Source organism: Rattus norvegicus, chromosome 2 (assembly GCF_036323735.1).
Source record: "Rattus norvegicus strain BN/NHsdMcwi chromosome 2, GRCr8, whole genome shotgun sequence".
Taxonomy (NCBI): domain Eukaryota; kingdom Metazoa; phylum Chordata; class Mammalia; order Rodentia; family Muridae; genus Rattus; species Rattus norvegicus.
Window position 1 is genome coordinate 113,354,243 of NC_086020.1, and position 19,851 is coordinate 113,374,093.

Sequence of the window (19,851 nt, forward strand, 5' to 3'; positions counted from 1 at the left end):
CAAAGTAAAATGACTAACCCAGATCACTTACTGTGAACCAAACATCACCATTGTAATTCACAAAACTCAAGGAAGACCCCCAAGAGGATATTGTTATTATTTTCATTTGACAAATAAACAATCGAAACTGTAAAGCTTAAGTAACAGATATACAGATGTCCCAAACTTGGCTTGAGGACAAAATGGTATGTGATGTATAATGCGTGAGCTGTATTATATCCTTAAACATGATTTCAATTAGTCCCGGTGAACACAGACTGAATGAGGCAGAGTTAGGCAAGCTTGAAGACTATTTTAGAGTTTGCACTGGAATTTTGTCATCGTATGTGGGACAGTAGCCTGTCCTGTGAGTTCCACGCAATTCTTGACTTAAGTCAGTCTGTGCGACTCTCTCGTGCTCAGTCCTGACTTGTTTCCCTAAGGTGCTGTGTTGCTGGCCTCAGCCTGAATAATAAGCTTCTTCCCAAAGTTAAGTACCACAATGAGACAAAACAAGACAGTGGGGCCACATTCCAGAAATTGGACACCGAGACCACTCACCCATAAGAGAAGGAATGAATTGCTATATTCGGTGTCAATATTTAGTGGCAGACAGGGATACCACCTTACGGAATCTCAATATTCCAACACCCTCAAAAGACTAACTCATAAGCCATAACTTTAGTCAAAGAGTCAATTCACTTTTGAGAAGTAGACAAAAGATAGAGAAATTCAAGAGAAAACTAGGTGGGTAGGTAGAAAATGTCCTTTGATAAACTGACGACTACATGAGATTTACAGTAGGTAGGCTTTGCTTAGGAAAGAAAGGGAATTCAGGAAGGCCACACCCGTATATGTAACCACCCCAAACCTACACATACCCCGCTGAGGCTCACCTGCAGGAGAGGCCCTGGGGGCCACTCTAGTACGATTATTCAAGTAGATGTCTTTAAGAGGCAGACTATTTCAATGACATACATGATACAACTTTTCAAAGGGAAGAGATAAATGTCTCAGTCTTCATTATTCCCTCTCCCTTTGGGACCACATCCCTGTGCTGTGGCTGTGGCTTTGTACTGCACGCAGATACATGGAAAGTCAGATGCCCACTCCACACACATACCAGCACCTGCCGTGACCCCCACTGCAGCCTGGATTGGTGGCTTGTGTGTGTCAGGGTCTCTGTGTATATTCTTGCATGCTGAGTGCGTGGGTTGGGTTTAGGACTTGCGTGTGTGCGTGCTCATGGGACAGAGCTTACAACAAAGTGGTGGAAGGAGTGTGGCAGAGTGACAGGCAGAGTGAGGACACATAGCCAACACCTCCAACTTAAAAAAAAAAACTGCATGGTGATTGGTATTTGACAGTGCCTTATATCTGTTGATCTGTTGCTGCTCGTAACAGTTGATCAAAATTCCAGTTATTTCTCTGAACTCTTTAATGGTATTTACAAGTATGCAGATAGAAAATAGACATATAAAAGTTTCAAGGCTTGGAGTCCTTGTCCAGGGCTGTCAATCCAGGGCTTCAGGAAAGTTTCTGACTAGCGAACATGTGGTCTTCTATAATTTCATGTCTCTCCTCTGTGATGAGAACACCTCATCTTTTCTGGTCTCTCTTGTTTGGGGCTTTGAATTCATGTAGTTTAATTTTCTCATCAGTATTCTGACTGTTTTCTTAATGACTTAAATCTTATATTTTGTTTTTCTCTCCATGAAAAGTCATTTTTCATTGAAAACTTATCTACTGGAAAGCGTTCTCAAGCAAGGAATAGGAACAGAGTGCTGCCTCGTTCTGTATCTACTCACAGATTGTTAGTGCAGAGCCTGGCATGTAGTAGGTGCTTCATGAAATAAAATACAGGTGCAAATAGAAAAGAACAGAGGAAACAAAAAGTAGAAAACTAGACCAGATTGAAATCCAAGTTGCAGGTCACAAAACCATGGTAGTCACCTTTCCTGACAACTACAACCAAAGAGGACATTGTCAATGGCACAGTTTTCCCCAGTAGAAAAGGTCATTTATTTCAATTTTGATAGCTGTTGGTTGAACTGTAGGCCTAGGATACTTTAGGATACCAGGCCTCTAATTTCCAAGGGATGTTAGTCAAATGATTGAGTGAATGACATCATTGCCAGAGCTGAAAGAGAGACCCCATGGAGAGAGAAAAACCCTACAAACAATCAGGCTCATCTGACCAGACATCTAGCTGAGACATTTTAGTATATACTGGGCCTATTGCTTATCCTCGCTGGGCTACACCTATAGGCGTGAATAATACCTCTTCTCTCATACAGTTAGGCAGATAATCAATCTATATTCACTTGTAAAATGCTTAATATAGAGAGATATCTCTGTGTCTCTTAGAGACAGATTTTCATCTTTCCATGGCATGATAGTCCTCTTGGGAAGTAATACACAATACCCCATCTGCATAAGAGCCTTGGAAACTATGATGTCAGAAAAATGACTTCATTCCCAATGACATAGGCCATGCTTTCTTTCTTTTCATCAGTGACATCACTGCCACTTCCTCTTTGAGCTTAGCCCCAACTTGTGTTTCTTGATGCCAATGATAACAGCTTCCACATACTCTCATGAAGGTGTGTGTGCACGCGTGTGTGCATGTGTGCGTGTGTGCAGGTGTGCGTGCCTGCATGTGTGTGTGTGTTTCTTGTACATTGTTGTTGTTGTTGTTGTTGAATTCCAGTTTGTTTGCTTTTTTGCTTTTCCTATTTGGATAAAGGGGAAAGACATGGTGTTGGATGGGTGAGGAAGGTGGTGGGAAGGATCTGGGAGGAGGATGAGGGGAAAAAAGTGATCAGAATATATTTATAAAAAATGAATTTTCAATATAAACAAATAATAAATAAACAAAAGCACCTACATACTTTACATCAACTTTGAGTACACCAAAAAGGGCCAGCCTTCTTTTTGGCATGGTGTATAGCCCTACTCATACACAGAATACTGTCATATATGAAAATTCTAATGACAGTTCGAGGCAAACAGTTTGAAAATAACATTTGTAACTATTTAAAGAAATGTAAATTTTGGATATGAAACAAAAAGACAATAAGAGACTAAAGACAATGTGACTTTAGATTTCATAAATTTGAATTTTATATTTCTTTGTTGTTGTTGAAGTTTTTTTCATATAATATATTCTGATCATGATTTCTCCTCTTCCAATGCCTCCCAGACCCCCCACCTCCACAACGCACCCAACTCCACGCCTTCTTTCTCTCTCTTTAGGAAACAAACAACAGAGTTATATAAAAACAAATTAACATAGAGAAAACACAAGAAACACACACATAAACACAATTATACACACCACAGAATTAGAAAACATAATACAAGAGAATACACAAGCAGACGGCCGGTAAGAAAGCCATCCAAAGTGATATGAAGCCAGCAGACAAAAAGCATCCAGAATACCAGTGATTTCATTTTGTGTCAGCTAGCTACAGTCAGGCTTGAGGCTGTCCCTAGGTGTGGCTATTCTATCCAGTGAGACTCCATTGGAGAAAACTAATTTTTCCTTTGCAAGTGGATGTCAATTAAAGATAGCTTCTTGGTTAAAGACTTCCCCATCTCAGCACTGGGACCCATTCCGGCTTGAGCCTGTGCAGGTCTTGCGCATTCTGCCACAGTGCCCATGAGTTCATACATGCATCATTCCTGTGTCTGGTAGAGGAGCTCTGAGAGGCAGGATTTGATGGATATCACCCATTTAGTGCTGAGGGTTCCAAGATCCCCCTGCCCTCTCTGTCTTTCAAATATCTGGCTGCGGGTCACTGTATTTGTTCCCATCTGTTGCATGATGAAGGTACTCTGCTGATGACTAAAGGGGGCTCTGATCTATGAGTATAGCAGACTATCATTCATTAGCATTCATTTAATTAATAGTTTACTTTTTTTTGGACAAGTAGTATTTGGTTTTATCTGAGTTGTTTAGCCCATCTCGTCTCTGGTTTTTGGTCACCCAAGCAGTGTTGGGTTATGGGCTCCATCTCATGAAGTGGGCATTAAGTCAAATCAGACATTGGCTGGTTGCTCCCACAAGTTCTATGCCACCATTGCCCTGGCATATTTTGGCAGGCAGGACAGACTGTAGATGGAAGGTTCTGTGGCTGCGTTGGTGGTTATGTATCAATTCTGGTAGTCTCCAGAGCACCTTCCTGTACCAAAGGCACCAGAATGTAGGTGTGAAGGTTCTCCATAGGCACCAGCTCGACCTCCTCATATTCAGTGAGTTGTACGGGTGTGGTGTTCAGCAATAGGGCCTTGCTGTCAGTTTGTGGAGAGCAGCCTGTTCTCTTGGCAACAGCCAGGATTGTTCGGGGGATTTATGCATCAGTATAACTTTTACTTCCCTATAGACTGGGTACAGTTTTATTCCTGTTCCATGGGTTAAGAGCTAGACATCAGGCTAGTCCTTTGTTTTAGAGCACAAGAGTAGTAGACATTTTATTGACTCCATTTTAAAATCCTATTATACAGATACTTAAGCAGTGTATCCCTATACTATAAGTATGAAATGTTAGAACCACTCCATCATTCCTTGAGATCTAAGTAAAAAGTTTTGTATGTTAACAAGATCCTTTAACTCGAGGAACAAAATCAGGTTCTCTCTATGTTTCTAAGCTCTTTCTATCTGGTGCTTGGCTTAGTTAGCAATTAGTTAGTAATTGCACATCTGTTTGAGAGTCTTCTAGATAAAGTTAAGAAATCCTGACCAATCTAGAAGTGAATCTGAGCCCTAGTATTTGCAGTGAGCATGCTGAGAAAGGTCACCTCTCCAGGCCTCATTGACCCCATTTCTAAAACTCAAATCCTTAGAAACAGGGCCTACATTGAGCTGCTTGGGGTCATTAAGAACAGTACATTAGGGCCAGTGCAATGACACAGAGAGTCAAAGCTCACACTTATAATCCCTGGAAACCATACAAGAGAAGGAGAGAACCTCTACACAAAGTTGTTCTCTAACCTCCACATGTGCACACTGCCACAAGTACACCCACACACCACACACATACATACCACCACCACCATCACTACTACTAATAAATAATAATATGTTATAGATATGCTTTAAATGTTAAGACAGTGCACACACTGCTCCTAGCTCTGGCACAATAAACATTACATAGAGCTCCTTTGAGCTGCATTTTAGGACCGTAATCCTCTGCACACTGCTGGAGATGGCTAACTCCCAGGTTCTGCCAAGGTACGTTTCTTAATGTCCCATTGGCCACATTAGTTACCTGCCCGGTTCAGCTTCAAGCAGAGAAGTAATGAACTCTTGATGGAGAGCCACCAAATGTCATGGCCATTCCTTTCTGTTTACCATAGTTACTAGATGCTAATAGACCTCTGATTATGTGGGGCAAGTGATTGTTCTGTTGATAGAAAAGCTATGCTCAAGTAAGAACTTCATCATTTTGGTAGCTTTCCTAGTCACCTCCATAGCTGAAAATAACTGACACCAGGAGAGTTTAAATGCCATACCCGAAGTTAACACAATGAATCGAGCTAGGTTTTCAAGTCTTCTGGTTGAAGTGATAGTTCTTCATGGGGTAGTGGACTTGGCTTATTGGATACTCTCTTCTTAAAGTTGAAACAATTTGATTCCATTATTCAATTTTCAGTGTGATTCGATGGTCATTAGTTTCTCAGTGAGCTTGTTCCCTATACTTATGGCTTAAGGGTAAGAATAGTTCATTTACAAAATAGAGAGTGTCCCACCGTGGAAACCATCGAGGCTAAGGCTGAGGAGATAGTTCAGTCAGTAATGATGTTGCAAGCCTGAGGATCCGAGTTCAATCCCCAGAACCTATGTGCTCAGATGGGCATGATATCTCAGTGTTGGAAGGCAGAGGTAGGTAGATCTTTTGGGTTTGCAGAATATCCAGCTTAGCCTTTTCAGTACACCCCAAGCCAGTGAGAGACCCCATATGAAAAATAAAACGTGGATGGACTCTGTGGAATTACACCTAAGGTTGTCCTCTGATGCCGCCCCCTAAGCACATGCATATAAGTATGCATCAAAGCACATAAAACAAACAAGGAAAAACAATCCTGTTGCATCTAGTTTTAGCCTGAGATTCTCTCATCTTTCGGGGAGTATTATGCTTTCTTTCACTTATTGGGACATACTGTAAGGCCGAAGAGCTTGTGGCAGAGTGGTATAAACTCCTGTTTTCCAGCTGGAAGTTTTGATAAATGACATCCTCACTTACAAGGCTACAGAAGGTTGTGTTGGAACTACGTAACCATGACCTAGAGGCCTGGGAATTGTGTTTGGAAATAATGCAACTTAAAATGCAAGTGACTGGCACTCTTGCTTGGTGAACCTGGTTATCTGTGATTTTGCCATCAGAGTTGGGAAGACTAGCCACTGTGTTTATTTTGTATCTATCTTTGTAACCTTCATATGCCTTATTTAGATAGCACGGAAAACTCAACTTGTAATGTCTGCATTTCATCGTTGCTGTGAAAACACAGGTTCCAAAACAGTTAAGTTAGTGTTGTGAGATCTATCAGCTCCAAGGGGGTAGACACCAAACCTAGTGTATCCCCCAACTCCTCACCTCACTGCTCTCACCACAGACTCAATACTTATCCTTTCTTAATGGCTGTGATTGGCTCAGTTTCCCTTTCCACAGTGATACCGACCTCCTTCTGACCTCCATTCCATTTATTTGAGATTTAGTTGTGTACCGGATGCCACTGTGGCTTAACCTCTCTTATTGACACGGTAAGCCATCTTCAGGCACATCCATCTCCCGTGTTCCTGCTGAGGCTTCAGGAGGCGGGCAGCAGATACCTGAAGAACCTGCCTGACTTCCGAGTTCTGCCCACAGTGAGACTGTCAGGTCCAGCTGGAGAGTGATCTATACCTCTCATTACCTGCATAATTCCCCCTTTAATGGAAGCAGCCACTAGGACCCCCAGGGTGGTTCTTCATTGTTCAAATGAGGCTTCCCAAGTAATGACACTCACATCCTACACAGAATTACAAAAGCTGATGTGCAGCATAGTACAGTTGGAGCTGATGTCTGAAGCAGAATAGAGTTACATCTATGGAGTAGACACTCAAGTATCAATCCAATTACAGCACAGTTTCATACACAAGCATGCACACACACACACACACACACACACACACACACACACACCTCATATGTGTGAAGAACCATTGGGGGAGAACACAGGATTTAGAGGTAGGGACCTTCCATTGCCTGAGAGACTCCAGGAAGACATCCATCCTTGAGGAGTATAAATAAAATTTCATCAGTATTAACACATAAAAGCTATGTGAAGGGAAGAAGACAGCATACATGGGAAGTTCTGGAAGGATGTTGTAATGTCATACATGTAGGCTATGCGGATAGATGCAAGGCTAAAGGTACAGAAACACGTGTCATGGCTTCTTGAGTCATGATAACATAACATCGTGTTTACCACTCTGTCTCATTTGTCCTGGAGCAGAAAACACTGTTTTGTGTCCAACTAAAGGGTACACAAGTAAGTTCAGACAGTCTGATGAACACACATATGGTCAGACGGTCAGACAGTCAGTCTGGAGTCCACACACACACAAGGTCAGATTGTGGCGAATACACATGAGCCCTCCAAGATTAAGTTGGAAGACTCTTAACTGGAAACTGAACGAGACATGTGAGTCAGGAAACTTAGTCCGTGGAGTCTTTTCATGTCTACACTACGTTTTCCCCTCTCCTTTCATGTTGAGCTTCCGAAAGGTGATGAGGACTCCTGCTTTGTGAACTTCTTCAGATCTAGAGAACTTACCTTGCTCCCTCTCCTGTCTGACTTTCATTGGCTTCCTTCAAGGCACTTGAATAAAAGGACACTTCAAAGAAACCAAGCCTAATAAAATGTAAATCCGAGGCCAAATGTGTTTTCCCTTTCTTTGTCCTCAGCCTTCCCAGGTGATGTGATCAGCAGTGTGTACCAGAGGGAAAAGCTTCCCTGAAGCTGATTGTGGGTTTTCTTGGATAGCCTCCACAAGAAGAGATGGACTTTCTGATGTCCCTCCAGGCAATGATATGCTGGTCTGTTAGCTATATAAAAATAAGACCCCTTTGTGCTTCCATTGTTTAACCAAACAGCATAATGATCCTCTTTAATCAACTAAGGACTGATAATAGCTCATTGCTATAGGTAGTATTAAAGAATGAATTTTTCCAATAACGGAATGTTCACGTCTATTTATTTTTCTCGCACAGGATGAAGAGGAAGAAATCAAACAAGAAATTAACATGTTGAAGAAATATTCTCATCACAGGAACATTGCTACATACTACGGTGCTTTTATCAAAAAGAACCCTCCGGGCATGGATGACCAACTATGGGTATGTGACACTATCCAAAAAGCCTTTCTCTATCCCTCTCGTAAGACTTGATAGAGTAGACATTACTCTTGAAACACTTAGCCCTGTGATTTTCATAACATTAGATTTTCAAACTTTTCTCCCATCTTCTTGGATATGTGTTTCTCCTTATCTCTAAATCTGCCTTCTTTCTTTTTAAAAATAAATATTTTCTTTTATTTGGTAGGCATATGATTGTGGTTGCACACATATGTGTGCAGGTCTGTTAAGGTCAGAGGACAACATCAAGTACCATACTCCATTAGGGTCTACTATATATATAAATATATATATGCATATTTTAGACAAGATTTCTCACTGTATCTGGAAGCATTCATTTAGCTGTACTGGCTGGGCCAGGGAGTTCATGGGATCCACCTGTCTGTTCACTACCCCAAGGCTGAGATTTTTTTAATGCCAGCACTGAGGTCTGGGCTCAGGTCCTCATGCTTGTGTAGCAAGCACTTTACCCACTGAGCCATTTCCCATTACCCTTTCTTATCTATATTAGTATGGACCATGCCCGAAACTCACTAATCCCTACTTCCTCCTCACATATCAACAATCTTTTATTGCATTTTTATTATATTTCAGTCACCATGCCACTTACTATCTGTGAATTATATGATTTATTCCCATTCGCTGTTGCAGCATCGCCTACTTCCTCCTCGTCTATTAACAATCTTTTATTGTGTTTTTATTATAGTTTGGTCACCATGCCACTTACTATCTGCATTATATGATTTATTCCCATTTGCCGATGCAGCATCATCAGTCTAATTTCTTTCATGATGAAACTGAGATTGGCAGGAAGGATAATCAACTATCTCAAGCTTTGTGTGGTGGAAGGGAGCCAGGGTCTAACTTCACTCTGACTGGCTATGTATTACACTGGGAAGATGACTGAGAGAGTAGCTTCAAGTCTGTGGATGAAATACCTAACACAATGTCTGATGTCACTGTAGGACCTCAGCAAAGGTGCTTTGCTTTTCCTGAACATCCTAAAACTTGGTGTCCCAGTCCTTGAGAGCTAACTGATTGTCCCACCAATGGCGACTGACAGCTACCACCTTGCTGTGTGCTGTGCTCTGTGCATATTTTCTTTTTTTGCCTTGGTAACTTCTGACACTGGAACTTTTCATCCCCAATCCCACAATGGATACAGAACCATCTTGGTTCGATGACATTAAAAGGGATTTGCCAATGTTATGAGTCAGCCTCAAGTGTAGCCAAGTCAGTGGAAGGTGGACCACTTGATCTGCTTCTCATCTCTTAAATCTCTCTTCCTCTCTGTTGGATTGGTGACTCTGAAGGCCTTGCTTATCTTCTGGGACCCCGAGTATGTGTCTAACACACACCCTTGAGTGGGTGCCACCAAAATGCCAAGGACTATGGTACACTGTGTAGCTCCAGTGATGAATGGGCATTTCTCTAGGCTCAGACTTGGATAAAAGCTATTGTGTTGATGAATATGACATTTGAAATCCAACCACGATGGAGCGGGGAAGCATCCAGTGTTTTTACATGCTGACCAGAAAAGATGTGATGATGTTAGTTTAAACATTAACGAGAAATACCCACGTGATATTGAATATTCAAGTCATCAGAAAAGAAATGCTGGGAAATGTTTTCCATAGGACACATCTACAAATGTAACATAAAGGTGGTACACTGTAGAGCAAATGAGGCTTGGTGGTAGTAACTTAATATGTTGTGTGGTTTCTGAAACCATGTTTAATTTTAACAGTAGTCTCTTGGGGTACAGCAATGTGCATATGAAAGTTAGAAAATACTTAGAAAGATAGCTTCAGTTTGTGGATGAAATACCTAACACAATGAATGTGAGTGTGTCATCTGAGGAGACATGCCAAGAGGATATGCTGCCAATTTAAACCTTGATAGACGTGATCATGTAACTCCTAAAGATGATCACAAGCTACAATAGAGATGTAAGTCACTAATTTAGGAAGAATGTTTGTTTCGTACATGATGAGTAGGGTATAAAAACCTTCAGCTACAATGAGTTTGTACAAATCAATGGGGACAAGTAGGAAACTACTAAAGGTACATGAAGGTGGAGGCAGCAACTGTGTTAACAATCATTACCAATAAACATGTTGACTTTGGTTTGTTTATCTATTTATTTAAATTTATTTACGTCACATCCCACTCACTGCCCCCTCCTGGTCACCCCTTTCCACAATCCTTTCCTTATCCCCCCAATCCCCTTCTCCTCTGAGTAGCTGGGGGCTCCCATAGGTATCTCCCTGTCCTGGCACATCAACTCTCTGTGGGAATAAACATGGTTTTTTAATGATCCTCAGAAACCCCAGGAAGAGTTTGTTACAATCTCCTACTTATGAGATGAGAAAATGATTTTCAGTACCTACCCACTCATACCTAGTTCTCACAGAAATGCATGTTGCTACAGCTTAACCCAAGGACAATTAGAATGCACACAGGCCACACACACACACACACACACACACACACAGAGAGAGAGAGAGAGAGAGAGAGAGAGAGAGACAAAGACAGAGACAGAGACAGAGAGACAGAGACAGAGAAAGACAGAGACAGAGAGAAATATATGTATGTGTATATATACACACTCATGCATAAATATTCCAAAAAAAGTGCCTCAGTTTTGAACCAGTATTTCTCTAAGCAGAAAGTTATTGAAAGTAAATATTTATATAACTACATAAATAAATTAACCAGGAAGAAAGAAATTCACTTAAACCTATGGTTAATTAAACTAAACATAAATTCATTCTTTTTTTTTTCCAGAGCTGAGGACCGAACCCAGGGCCTTGAGTTTGCTAGGCAAGCGCTCTACCACTGAGCTAAATCCCCAACCCCTCATAAATTCATTCTTATGAATGGATGAACATTAACTATTAAGATTCTAAAGTCTTTCTTAAAGATTATACTTAAATATAATATCTTGTTTTTATATGAAAGGAAAAACTATATGATTATACATGTTGAAAAGATTGAGTTTCTTGGACTAGATACACACCAGTGTTGAGGAGAGCATTTACTTGTGAGGATCATTTCAATATTTTAAGTTTTTATTTTATTTTACTTTATGCTTTAGAGACAGAGTCTCTGTACATAGCTCCAGCTGCCTTGGGCCTCACTAGGTAGACCAGGCTGGACTTGAACTCCCAGAGATCCACTTGCCTCTGCCTCCCAAGTGCTGGAATTAAAGGCATGTACCACTATGTCCAGCTATTTTAATTTTATTCTAAACTTTATTAATTAAAAAGTAGAAAAGAAAACCAATTACACACTCAAATTAACCAGACCCTAAAACTCTACAACTCAGTGTTAGAGTGGCCATTGGAGAAGGAAATTATGGAACTTCCCATTGGACTTTATGCTTTCCCTGTTGAGTATATTTTTATGCACATAGCCACCATGAAAATCAAAAAATCCATGACAGAGTTAGAACTAGAAAAACAATTAACGTTATGTCCTGTTTCATAAGTCATGTCCTTCACCTGCATTCTGCCCTTCCTCATCCTGTGAGAGTTAGCTCTTGATTCTTGCTCTGGTTTTCTCCATACTACACTGTACCCATACTGCATTTGTTCCCCGCACACGCTATTGGATAGCTTCCATATTTGAGGGACAACACTCAGTATTTTTCTTTCTAAGATTAGACAATCTCATTTGGTATAATACATTCTAAGCCCACCCACTTTGGGGGCATACCCATGTTCCTCTCCCACTTATAACGTATGCACCTTTCCCACGGTTCCTTTCACTGCCTCTCATGGGACTGTCCTAGCTCTTCACAATGACAGACAGGACAGGGATTGTGCCTTTGTGTCTTTGTTTCTCTTCAGCTTCTGGGCAATACGAACTGAGAACAGCATCTATTTGCGAGTGGGAACAGCATCACTGGTACAAGCCTGGTTGCCAGGGTGATTTCTGAGTGTGGCTTCCTGAGGGCCTGAAAGCTCAGGGGAATATAAAGAGGTGGCTTCCACCAGAATTCTTTTGTGTCCCAAAGATTTGCTGCTCTGCCTGGAATCCATTATTTCAGTGTTGCCATGTATGCCATGAGCTACAACCGATGGATGTAAAGAATCACTCTGGTTTTACCCAGTTTGCAGTCAGACTCTGAGGTGCTCCTGTGTACCCTTGCAGTTTTTCCACCCCAAAAGAACCATTATCATCCCCCTCATATCCTGTGTGCTTGAGATAGAACCCACTGCCTTGGGCAGGATGGGTTCTGACTCTCTCTCTCTCTGTCAGTTGTATTGAAGTTTAACTGGCAAACTTAGCATTGATGAGGATGTGGAGAATGCAAAGGTCGCCCACTGCTGGTGGGGTTGTCAGTCAGCACAACCATTGTGGAAGCCCCTATGAAGGGGTATTCACTCTGTGCATAGCAGAACAAAATGATAACCGTGTGTCCAAGAGGCATCTTCATACACTTGTTCCTTCTCTTAAGTACTATTCACAATACAGGAGGCTGGGTGGCAATTTTATGCAGTCTGTGTGGTCAGGGCTACAGTACTAACTAAGCGTAAACATGAATTAGCAATCATGCTTTCTTAAGTTTGGTAATGGAAGGAGTAATGGCCTATATCTGCTGGTTTGGGAAACCCCATCTTTCTGAATGCTCCACAAGCAATCTTCTGACAGCATCTCTGTCGCTGAGGAAAAGGTGAGGGTAGGAAAGAAGCTGACCTAAGCACAGGCATGATTTATTTGTATAATTGCATTTCTATGTGAAACAAAACTAAAGAATGGGAGATGGGGAGGTCCTTGCCTGTTTGACAGTGGGTGAGCTAGTTTGGGCACTGCTGGAGAGTTTATCCTGCTGGCATGGGTGTGAGAGAGCTGGCAGGCTGACCAACTCAGTTACAACCCAGACCTAGTTCCAGGGCTTTAAGTTGGCCCACCCCAAGATCTACCTCATATATGAACTGAATGCTAGAGCATGTGAAAGGGCCAGTCCTGAAGATCCAAAGCTACAGGATCTCCATGAAACAGGGTAACAGCAGGATATTCAAGAGGAATCCCAGGTAGGATCCAGTATTGACAGTGTAGTGGAAGCTAGAGGCCTCAAACCAGACCAATAAGTCATTGCAGTGAACATTTACACGTAAAGATGCATAGACAAAGCTGACACACTACAGCTTCCATGACAAGATTTTTCTAGTCTATTTTATTTAATTTTATTGGGGGAGGTTGCAAGGGCCAAGGGTGGATTCAAGGGGGTGGGGAGATGAGTGGGATTTGGTGCATAATGTGAAATTTTAAAGAATAATAAAAAGTTTTTTTTTTTAAAAAAAGGACAATGGTTTACAACACTTACTAGTAGGCCAAGATCTGTTAGTATAACATTATGTTATGGCAGTGTAACAGAGCTAAATAAAGAATTCTCAACTGAGGAATATCAAATGGCCATGAAGCACCTAAAGAAATATTTAATATTCTTAGTCATCAGGAAAATGCAAATCAAAACAACCTGAGATTCCACCTCACACCAGTCAAAATGGCTAAGATCAAAAACTCGGGTGACAGCAGATGCTAGTGAAGATGTGGAAAAAGAGGAACACTCCTCCATTGTTGGTGGGAGTGCAAGCTGATCCAACCACTCTGGAAATCAGACTGGTAGTTTCTCAGAGAAGTCTACATAGTTCTACCATAGAGGACCCAGCTATACCTCTCCTGGGCATACACCTAAAAGATGCTGCAACATACAACAAGGACACATGCTTCACTATGTTCATAGCAGCCAGAAGCTGGAAAGAATCCAGATGGCCCTCAACAGAGGGATACAGAAAATGTGGTACATCTACACAATGGAATATTACTCAGCTATCAAAAACAATGACTTCATGAAATTCTTAGGCAAATGATGGAACTAGAAAATATCATCCTGAGTGAGGTAACCCAGTCACAAAAGAACACACACGGTATGCACTCACTGATAAGTGGATATTAGCCCAAAAGCTCAGAATACCCGAGATACAAGTCACAGACCAAGCTCAAGAAAAAGGAAGACCAAAGTGTGAATGCTTCAGACCTTCTTATAAGGGGGAACAAAAATATTCAAAGCAGGAAATATGGAGACAAAACAGAGACTGAAGAAAAGACCATCCAAAGACCTGGGAATCCAGCCTCTATACAGTCACCAAACACAGACACTATTACTGATGCCAGAGAAATGTTTGCTGACAGGAGCCTGATATAGCTGTCTCCTGAGGGGCTCTGCCAGTGTGTGACAAATACAGAGGCAGATGATCTCAGCCAACCATTGAACTGAGAACAGGGTCCCCAATTGGGGAGTTAGAGAAAGGACTGAAGGAGCTGAAGGGATTTGTTACCCCATAAGAAGAACAACAATCAACCAACCAGTCACCCCAGAGCTCGCAGGCACTAAACCACCATCCAAAGAGTACACATGGAGGGACCCACGGCTCCAGCTGCATATGTAGCAGAGGATGGCCTTCTTGGGCATCAATGAGAGGAGAAGCCCTTGGTCCTGTGGAGGCTCAATGCTCCAGTGTAGGGGAATGTCAGGGCAGGGAAGCAGGAGGGAGTGGGTGGGTAGGGGAGCACCCTCAGAGAAGCAGGGGAAGGGGATAGGAAACAGGTTTTGCAGAGGGGAACAAGGGATAACATTTGAAATGTAAATTAAAAAATATCCAATTTAAAAAAAAAAACAAGAAAACACCGCCATATTGTTTATTGCATTTGTAGCCACTTTACAAGTTAAAGGTGATTATTTCCACTGTATAGATTAAGAAATTAGACTCAGAGAAATTCAGAGATTTGTCTGAGGTCTCAGAGCTTATCAGTAAGGAAGCCTTACTAGCTTACTCCAGGGTATGTGATGTCAGAGTCAATTCAGTTTCAGTCCCCTTTGGTCATGAAAAAAAAAATGGCTCCACTATCAAATTTGGTGTCCTTGATAGGATTAAAGCTTTAAGTTTCAATAAACTTATTTTGAAAGCTAGGTATTGTAGTACTGGGCAGCAGAGGCAGGGGGATCTCCATAAGTTCCAAGCCAGTCAGGGTTACATAATGAGGCCTTATCTCAAAATCATAAATAAGATTTTGACCTTATGTTTGATCTTTACTCCTCGGTTTCTTATATATTCAGAAGAAATAGCAAAACCTCTCAGCTATTAATAAGTCTTCTATGAAGCATAAGAAATATTTGTGGAAAGCCACAGTAAGTCTTTTGGGAATGTCTTATCAAATAATTGCAAAGGTCAAAGATAGTTGATTCTTCAGATGACTGGCATATTTGCAAAGATCTTGTTAGTATAAAAATGTGTTTTACAGAGACATAGCCTACACAGCCAAGAGTAGCACTTCCTAATGTGCATTATCTGAGTTCAGCCTGACTGCGTGAACTATTCATCAGATGGTCCTTTCTCCGTAGTTTGGAGGTTCGCAGTACACACCTCACCAGGGGACACCTCTGTAGTGCAGGCTTCTGATTGAATTGTAATCTGTGCAGATTCCATCAGGTCTATTGTAGAGATAAACTCTTGTTTGGTATCAGCTCCAGAGAAACACAACCACTTCTGATAATGGCGAAGTAATTCTCCTTTATCAACTACTCGAGGCCTGGTCCGGAAATCAAAAAAGGGAGCTCTTTCAATAAAGATTCTGATCTCTGGGAAACAGTGGCACTCTGACACTCGGCGACACCGTCTCATCTCTCAACCACATCCCAGGCCTGCCAGGCTCTCCCGGTTTGTTCTAAAATCCACTCAGATACCAGAGGGAGGGAAAGGTCCTGTCTGTGAAATGGACTAATTTCTCTACAATTACAGCATGTCTTCACACCTATTTTGCTGTCCTGTTGATACTGTCACAACAAACACAGATCTAGATGTCCCATGAGAGGAAATAAGTTTCTAATTAGCTCCTGAAATGTAGAGCAGTCTGGTATGATGAGAGACGGTCGGACTGAAGCAGCAAATTAGCTTCTCATTAGATTGTAGTGATGTCGATTGGTAGATGGAGGGTTCCGATGCTTTGTTGTGAAGCAGGAGAGATGGCTCGGTGGGTAAGTCTGCTTTCTGCACAGCATGAGGAGCTGAGTTCAGATCATTGTACTAAAATAAAAAGCCAGGTGTACCTGAGTGCTTGCCTGTAACCTCAGGGCTGTGGGAGGGGCAATGGGAGGACACTGAGTTTTGCTATTTGTCAGGCTAGATAAGGTTCCAGAGATTGCTGCAGGCAGCCAGGCGGAAAGTGATCGAGTGGAACACCTTCAGCAGCACACATGCTCTCCTGCACATGTGCGGATATGTAGAAAATGCACAATGGAAGAGATGTGCAGTACATTTGAGCATCTATCTAATGGTCAGGCACAACCTGGTCTGCTTATCCATGGATCTGGGTTCTAGCAGCAGGAGAAGCAAGCTCTCTAACACTTAGTTTCTATTTTATAAAATGTTAATTAGACCAGGCCTGTGTGTTTGCCAACTGACAACCTGGAGGATAAGTATACTTAGTTTGGGCTCCATAAAGTAGTGATGTTTTACTTAAGTCAATATTAGAAAAATTGAACAGATTCTTATGGAATCCTGGATTCCTTGAAAAGTTTTGAAAATAATCAAATGATCTAGAAATATTTGGCTTGAAATCCCACATCGCAGCAACGTGTGGAATCAGGGTGCTGGCTGCCCAGATGTGCCAGATGCCCAGATGTGCCAGATACCCAAGAAGTCATAGGTGTTGCTTCAGCCTGCACCACGGGTCCGGGCCCTTTGCTCTTTATGTACAGTTGACCCCATGCCTTCAGTTACTTCTCCAGCTCCTGTGTGAGATCACCGTAGAATAACATGCTGAGACTATTGAACGCAAGATGTCACTGAACTGCCTTTACTCGGGTTGGTCACAACACCTCAGCCTCAATGGGTCATATTGTCCATTTCTATTGCTCCTGTATTGTAGCAGACACTAGGCCCAAATTCAATGTGGGCTGGTTCAGTGTTTCAGTATAGGTCATAGTATAGTGTATCTGCACCATACCTCATCCCAACAGAGCTCAGGGGCACTAGAGAAGAGTGGGACTTGGGAAGGAGTGCTTTAAACAGTGTTCTAGATACTCCATAACTGTCACACCCATGAGCTCACAGCAATCGAGGTTACTCACACAAGGTGAAGCCAATCAAAACTACTATGCAGTTGGGATAGAGGTTCATAAACTCCAGCCCTAGCTCAAGAGCTTGGTGGTTGGGATCTCTTGGGTAGGGAGAGTCAGTTTGCTTCAGGCAAAAGGCCCCAAATAGGATGCCCATGCGCCTGTGCCTATAGGCAACACTGACTGAACTCAGGCTATGACAAAAAGGGCATGCAGTTGGAAAAAAGACAGTAAGGAGGGGACTCGGGCAGGAGAAGGATTGGGGGTGGGTATGATCACTATATATTTTAGGCATGTATAGAATTCTTAAACAATGAACAGAATATCAGCTTTCAGGGTGACCTGCTGAGGATCACGTTCACAAATATTCAGCCTCCAGGAGCTGAGCCTTTGCAACTGGGCCTTAAAATTCCTCTAAGTCCTGCTATCAAAAAATGAGCCTTCCCCCCTTTAAAAGAAACCCATTTCAACCACTGGTTGTTGTTTTTATTAGCAGAAGACTTCCTTTGTAGACATACACTAAGTTAATCTCATTACTTGAGAGAAGAAATCTCAAACGATGGGGCTTTGTAAATATGGGAGTCTAAGACAGGCAGAAGAATGGCTTCGGGCAGGAGCCTCTGCCTTGGCCTGGGTGCAGTTTTTATGAACTGGGGTAGGGGTTTGCTGACAGGATGGAAACAGGATTTCTTTTTTTATCCCAAGAAATTTTATTTAAAGTGTTTAAACTGCCTTCACATAAGCAAAAGGACGACTTTGTCTATATTTAGAACTGATCGTGAAGCTCCTGGCTCCCATTTTAGATTAACATTGACCTAAAGCCCCTGTTCACACCTCGCTTCTCAGGACCTTCAGCTGTCAACACTTGAAGTCTATGTCTTTTATTTGGTTTTTTGGTTTGGTTTTGGTTTTTCTATTTGGGGTGGGGAGCACTGAATGTGTACACACACACACACCACAACACACACCTACACACAAATGTGTACAGAAGTCAGAGGAGGACATTAGCTATTGTCCTCAGTCTTATTGCCACATTATTATTTTGAAGACAAAGTGTCTTCTCCAAACTCAATGCTCCTTTTGACTAGGCTGCCTGCCTTGTGGTCACCCATGATCCACCTAAATGTCTGTGACCCAGCACTTGGGTTATATCATCACATGCAGCTTAGAGTTTACAAGGGTGTTAGGAATTTGAAGTCATAGCCTCTTGCTTGCCTAGAAAGTACTATTACTTATAATAGTGAGACATTTCCACAGCTTGACTTTCCCTTCTTTTAACCTGACTAAAACCTTACTCCTAATTCCTTTCTGTTTAATGTTTTGAGATACAGAATTATACATCACTATTATTATTATTATTATTTGTGTGTGTGTGTGTGTGTGTGTGTGTGTGTGTGTGTGTGTGTGTGTGTGTGTGTAAAAATCTATGTATCTGTGGTAGGGTATATGTGTAGGCTAGAGGACAGTTTCAAGTACTATTCCACAAGAACCATCCAACTTAAGTTTTGAGACAAGACCTTGGCCTGAAGCTTGTTCATTAAGTTCCAGGGACCTGCCTGTCTCTGTTTTTCCAGCATCCCCTGCCTGTGTAGTTATATGGGTTCCAGAGATCTGGTTCCTCATGTTTGTGGAGAAAGCATTTCCTAGCTGAGCTGTTGCCTCAGCCTACATTTCTTCTAAGTCTTTTGTTAGAATATTTGGAGCTCATATGTATGTGGTGATTCACTCTTACTAAGGAAATTACCCAGGAGTTCTCACATGGCTACTTGTGAAATGTAATGCTGTCACACAGACTCTGCTTGGACATGGATGACTGATACCATGGTCTTGGCCTGTAGGCAAGCTTTGCTTGCTAAAAATACCAGTTGGCTCAGAATACTCAAAATGCCTTTGTTACTAGCAGAGTAAAAGCCTGTCCGCAAGCCTTATCGACAGCCTTTGGGATGCTTGGCAGTCCTTTTATCTTTGCATAACTTATACTTTGTTTGAGAATTCTCAAGTCTAAAAATAATTTTTTTCTTTTTAAACCTCAATACACGCTCATTTAGAGTTGAATACTCGAGGCTGTTGAGGTTGGTTTTGTGTTTCTGTCTGAAGGCATTTCCTATTGTGAGGTTTAAACTACCCCTGGCAAGTGAATCAGCCTTTTCTTACAAAGCTGCTGAATTTTGAGTTTGGTTCACACCTTCATAAATCATGCAGATGGGATCTGTGGTTATTCCCAACCACATAAGATAAAAATACCACATTCCTCCCTGAGGTTTCAAAGCCTCCAAGGTCACTAGGCTGATTCTTTACTGGGCTGGGAGTTCTTGGAAGTTGCTTCTAACCTTGTCTTAGCCTCTT

The 19,851-nt window shown here is 41.8% G+C and overlaps 1 protein-coding gene across 9 annotated transcripts in view; it reads left to right on the forward strand.

Moving 5' to 3' along the window:
• Tnik (TRAF2 and NCK interacting kinase) overlaps positions 1-19,851 on the forward strand; it is a 398,405-nt gene that overhangs the window by 241,306 nt on the left and 137,248 nt on the right. For all 9 annotated transcript variants that reach the window (NM_001106422.1, XM_063281546.1, XM_017590730.3 and 6 more), the window contains 1 exon segment: positions 8,235-8,360. In NM_001106422.1, coding sequence (NP_001099892.1) covers positions 8,235-8,360 — 126 coding nt within the window.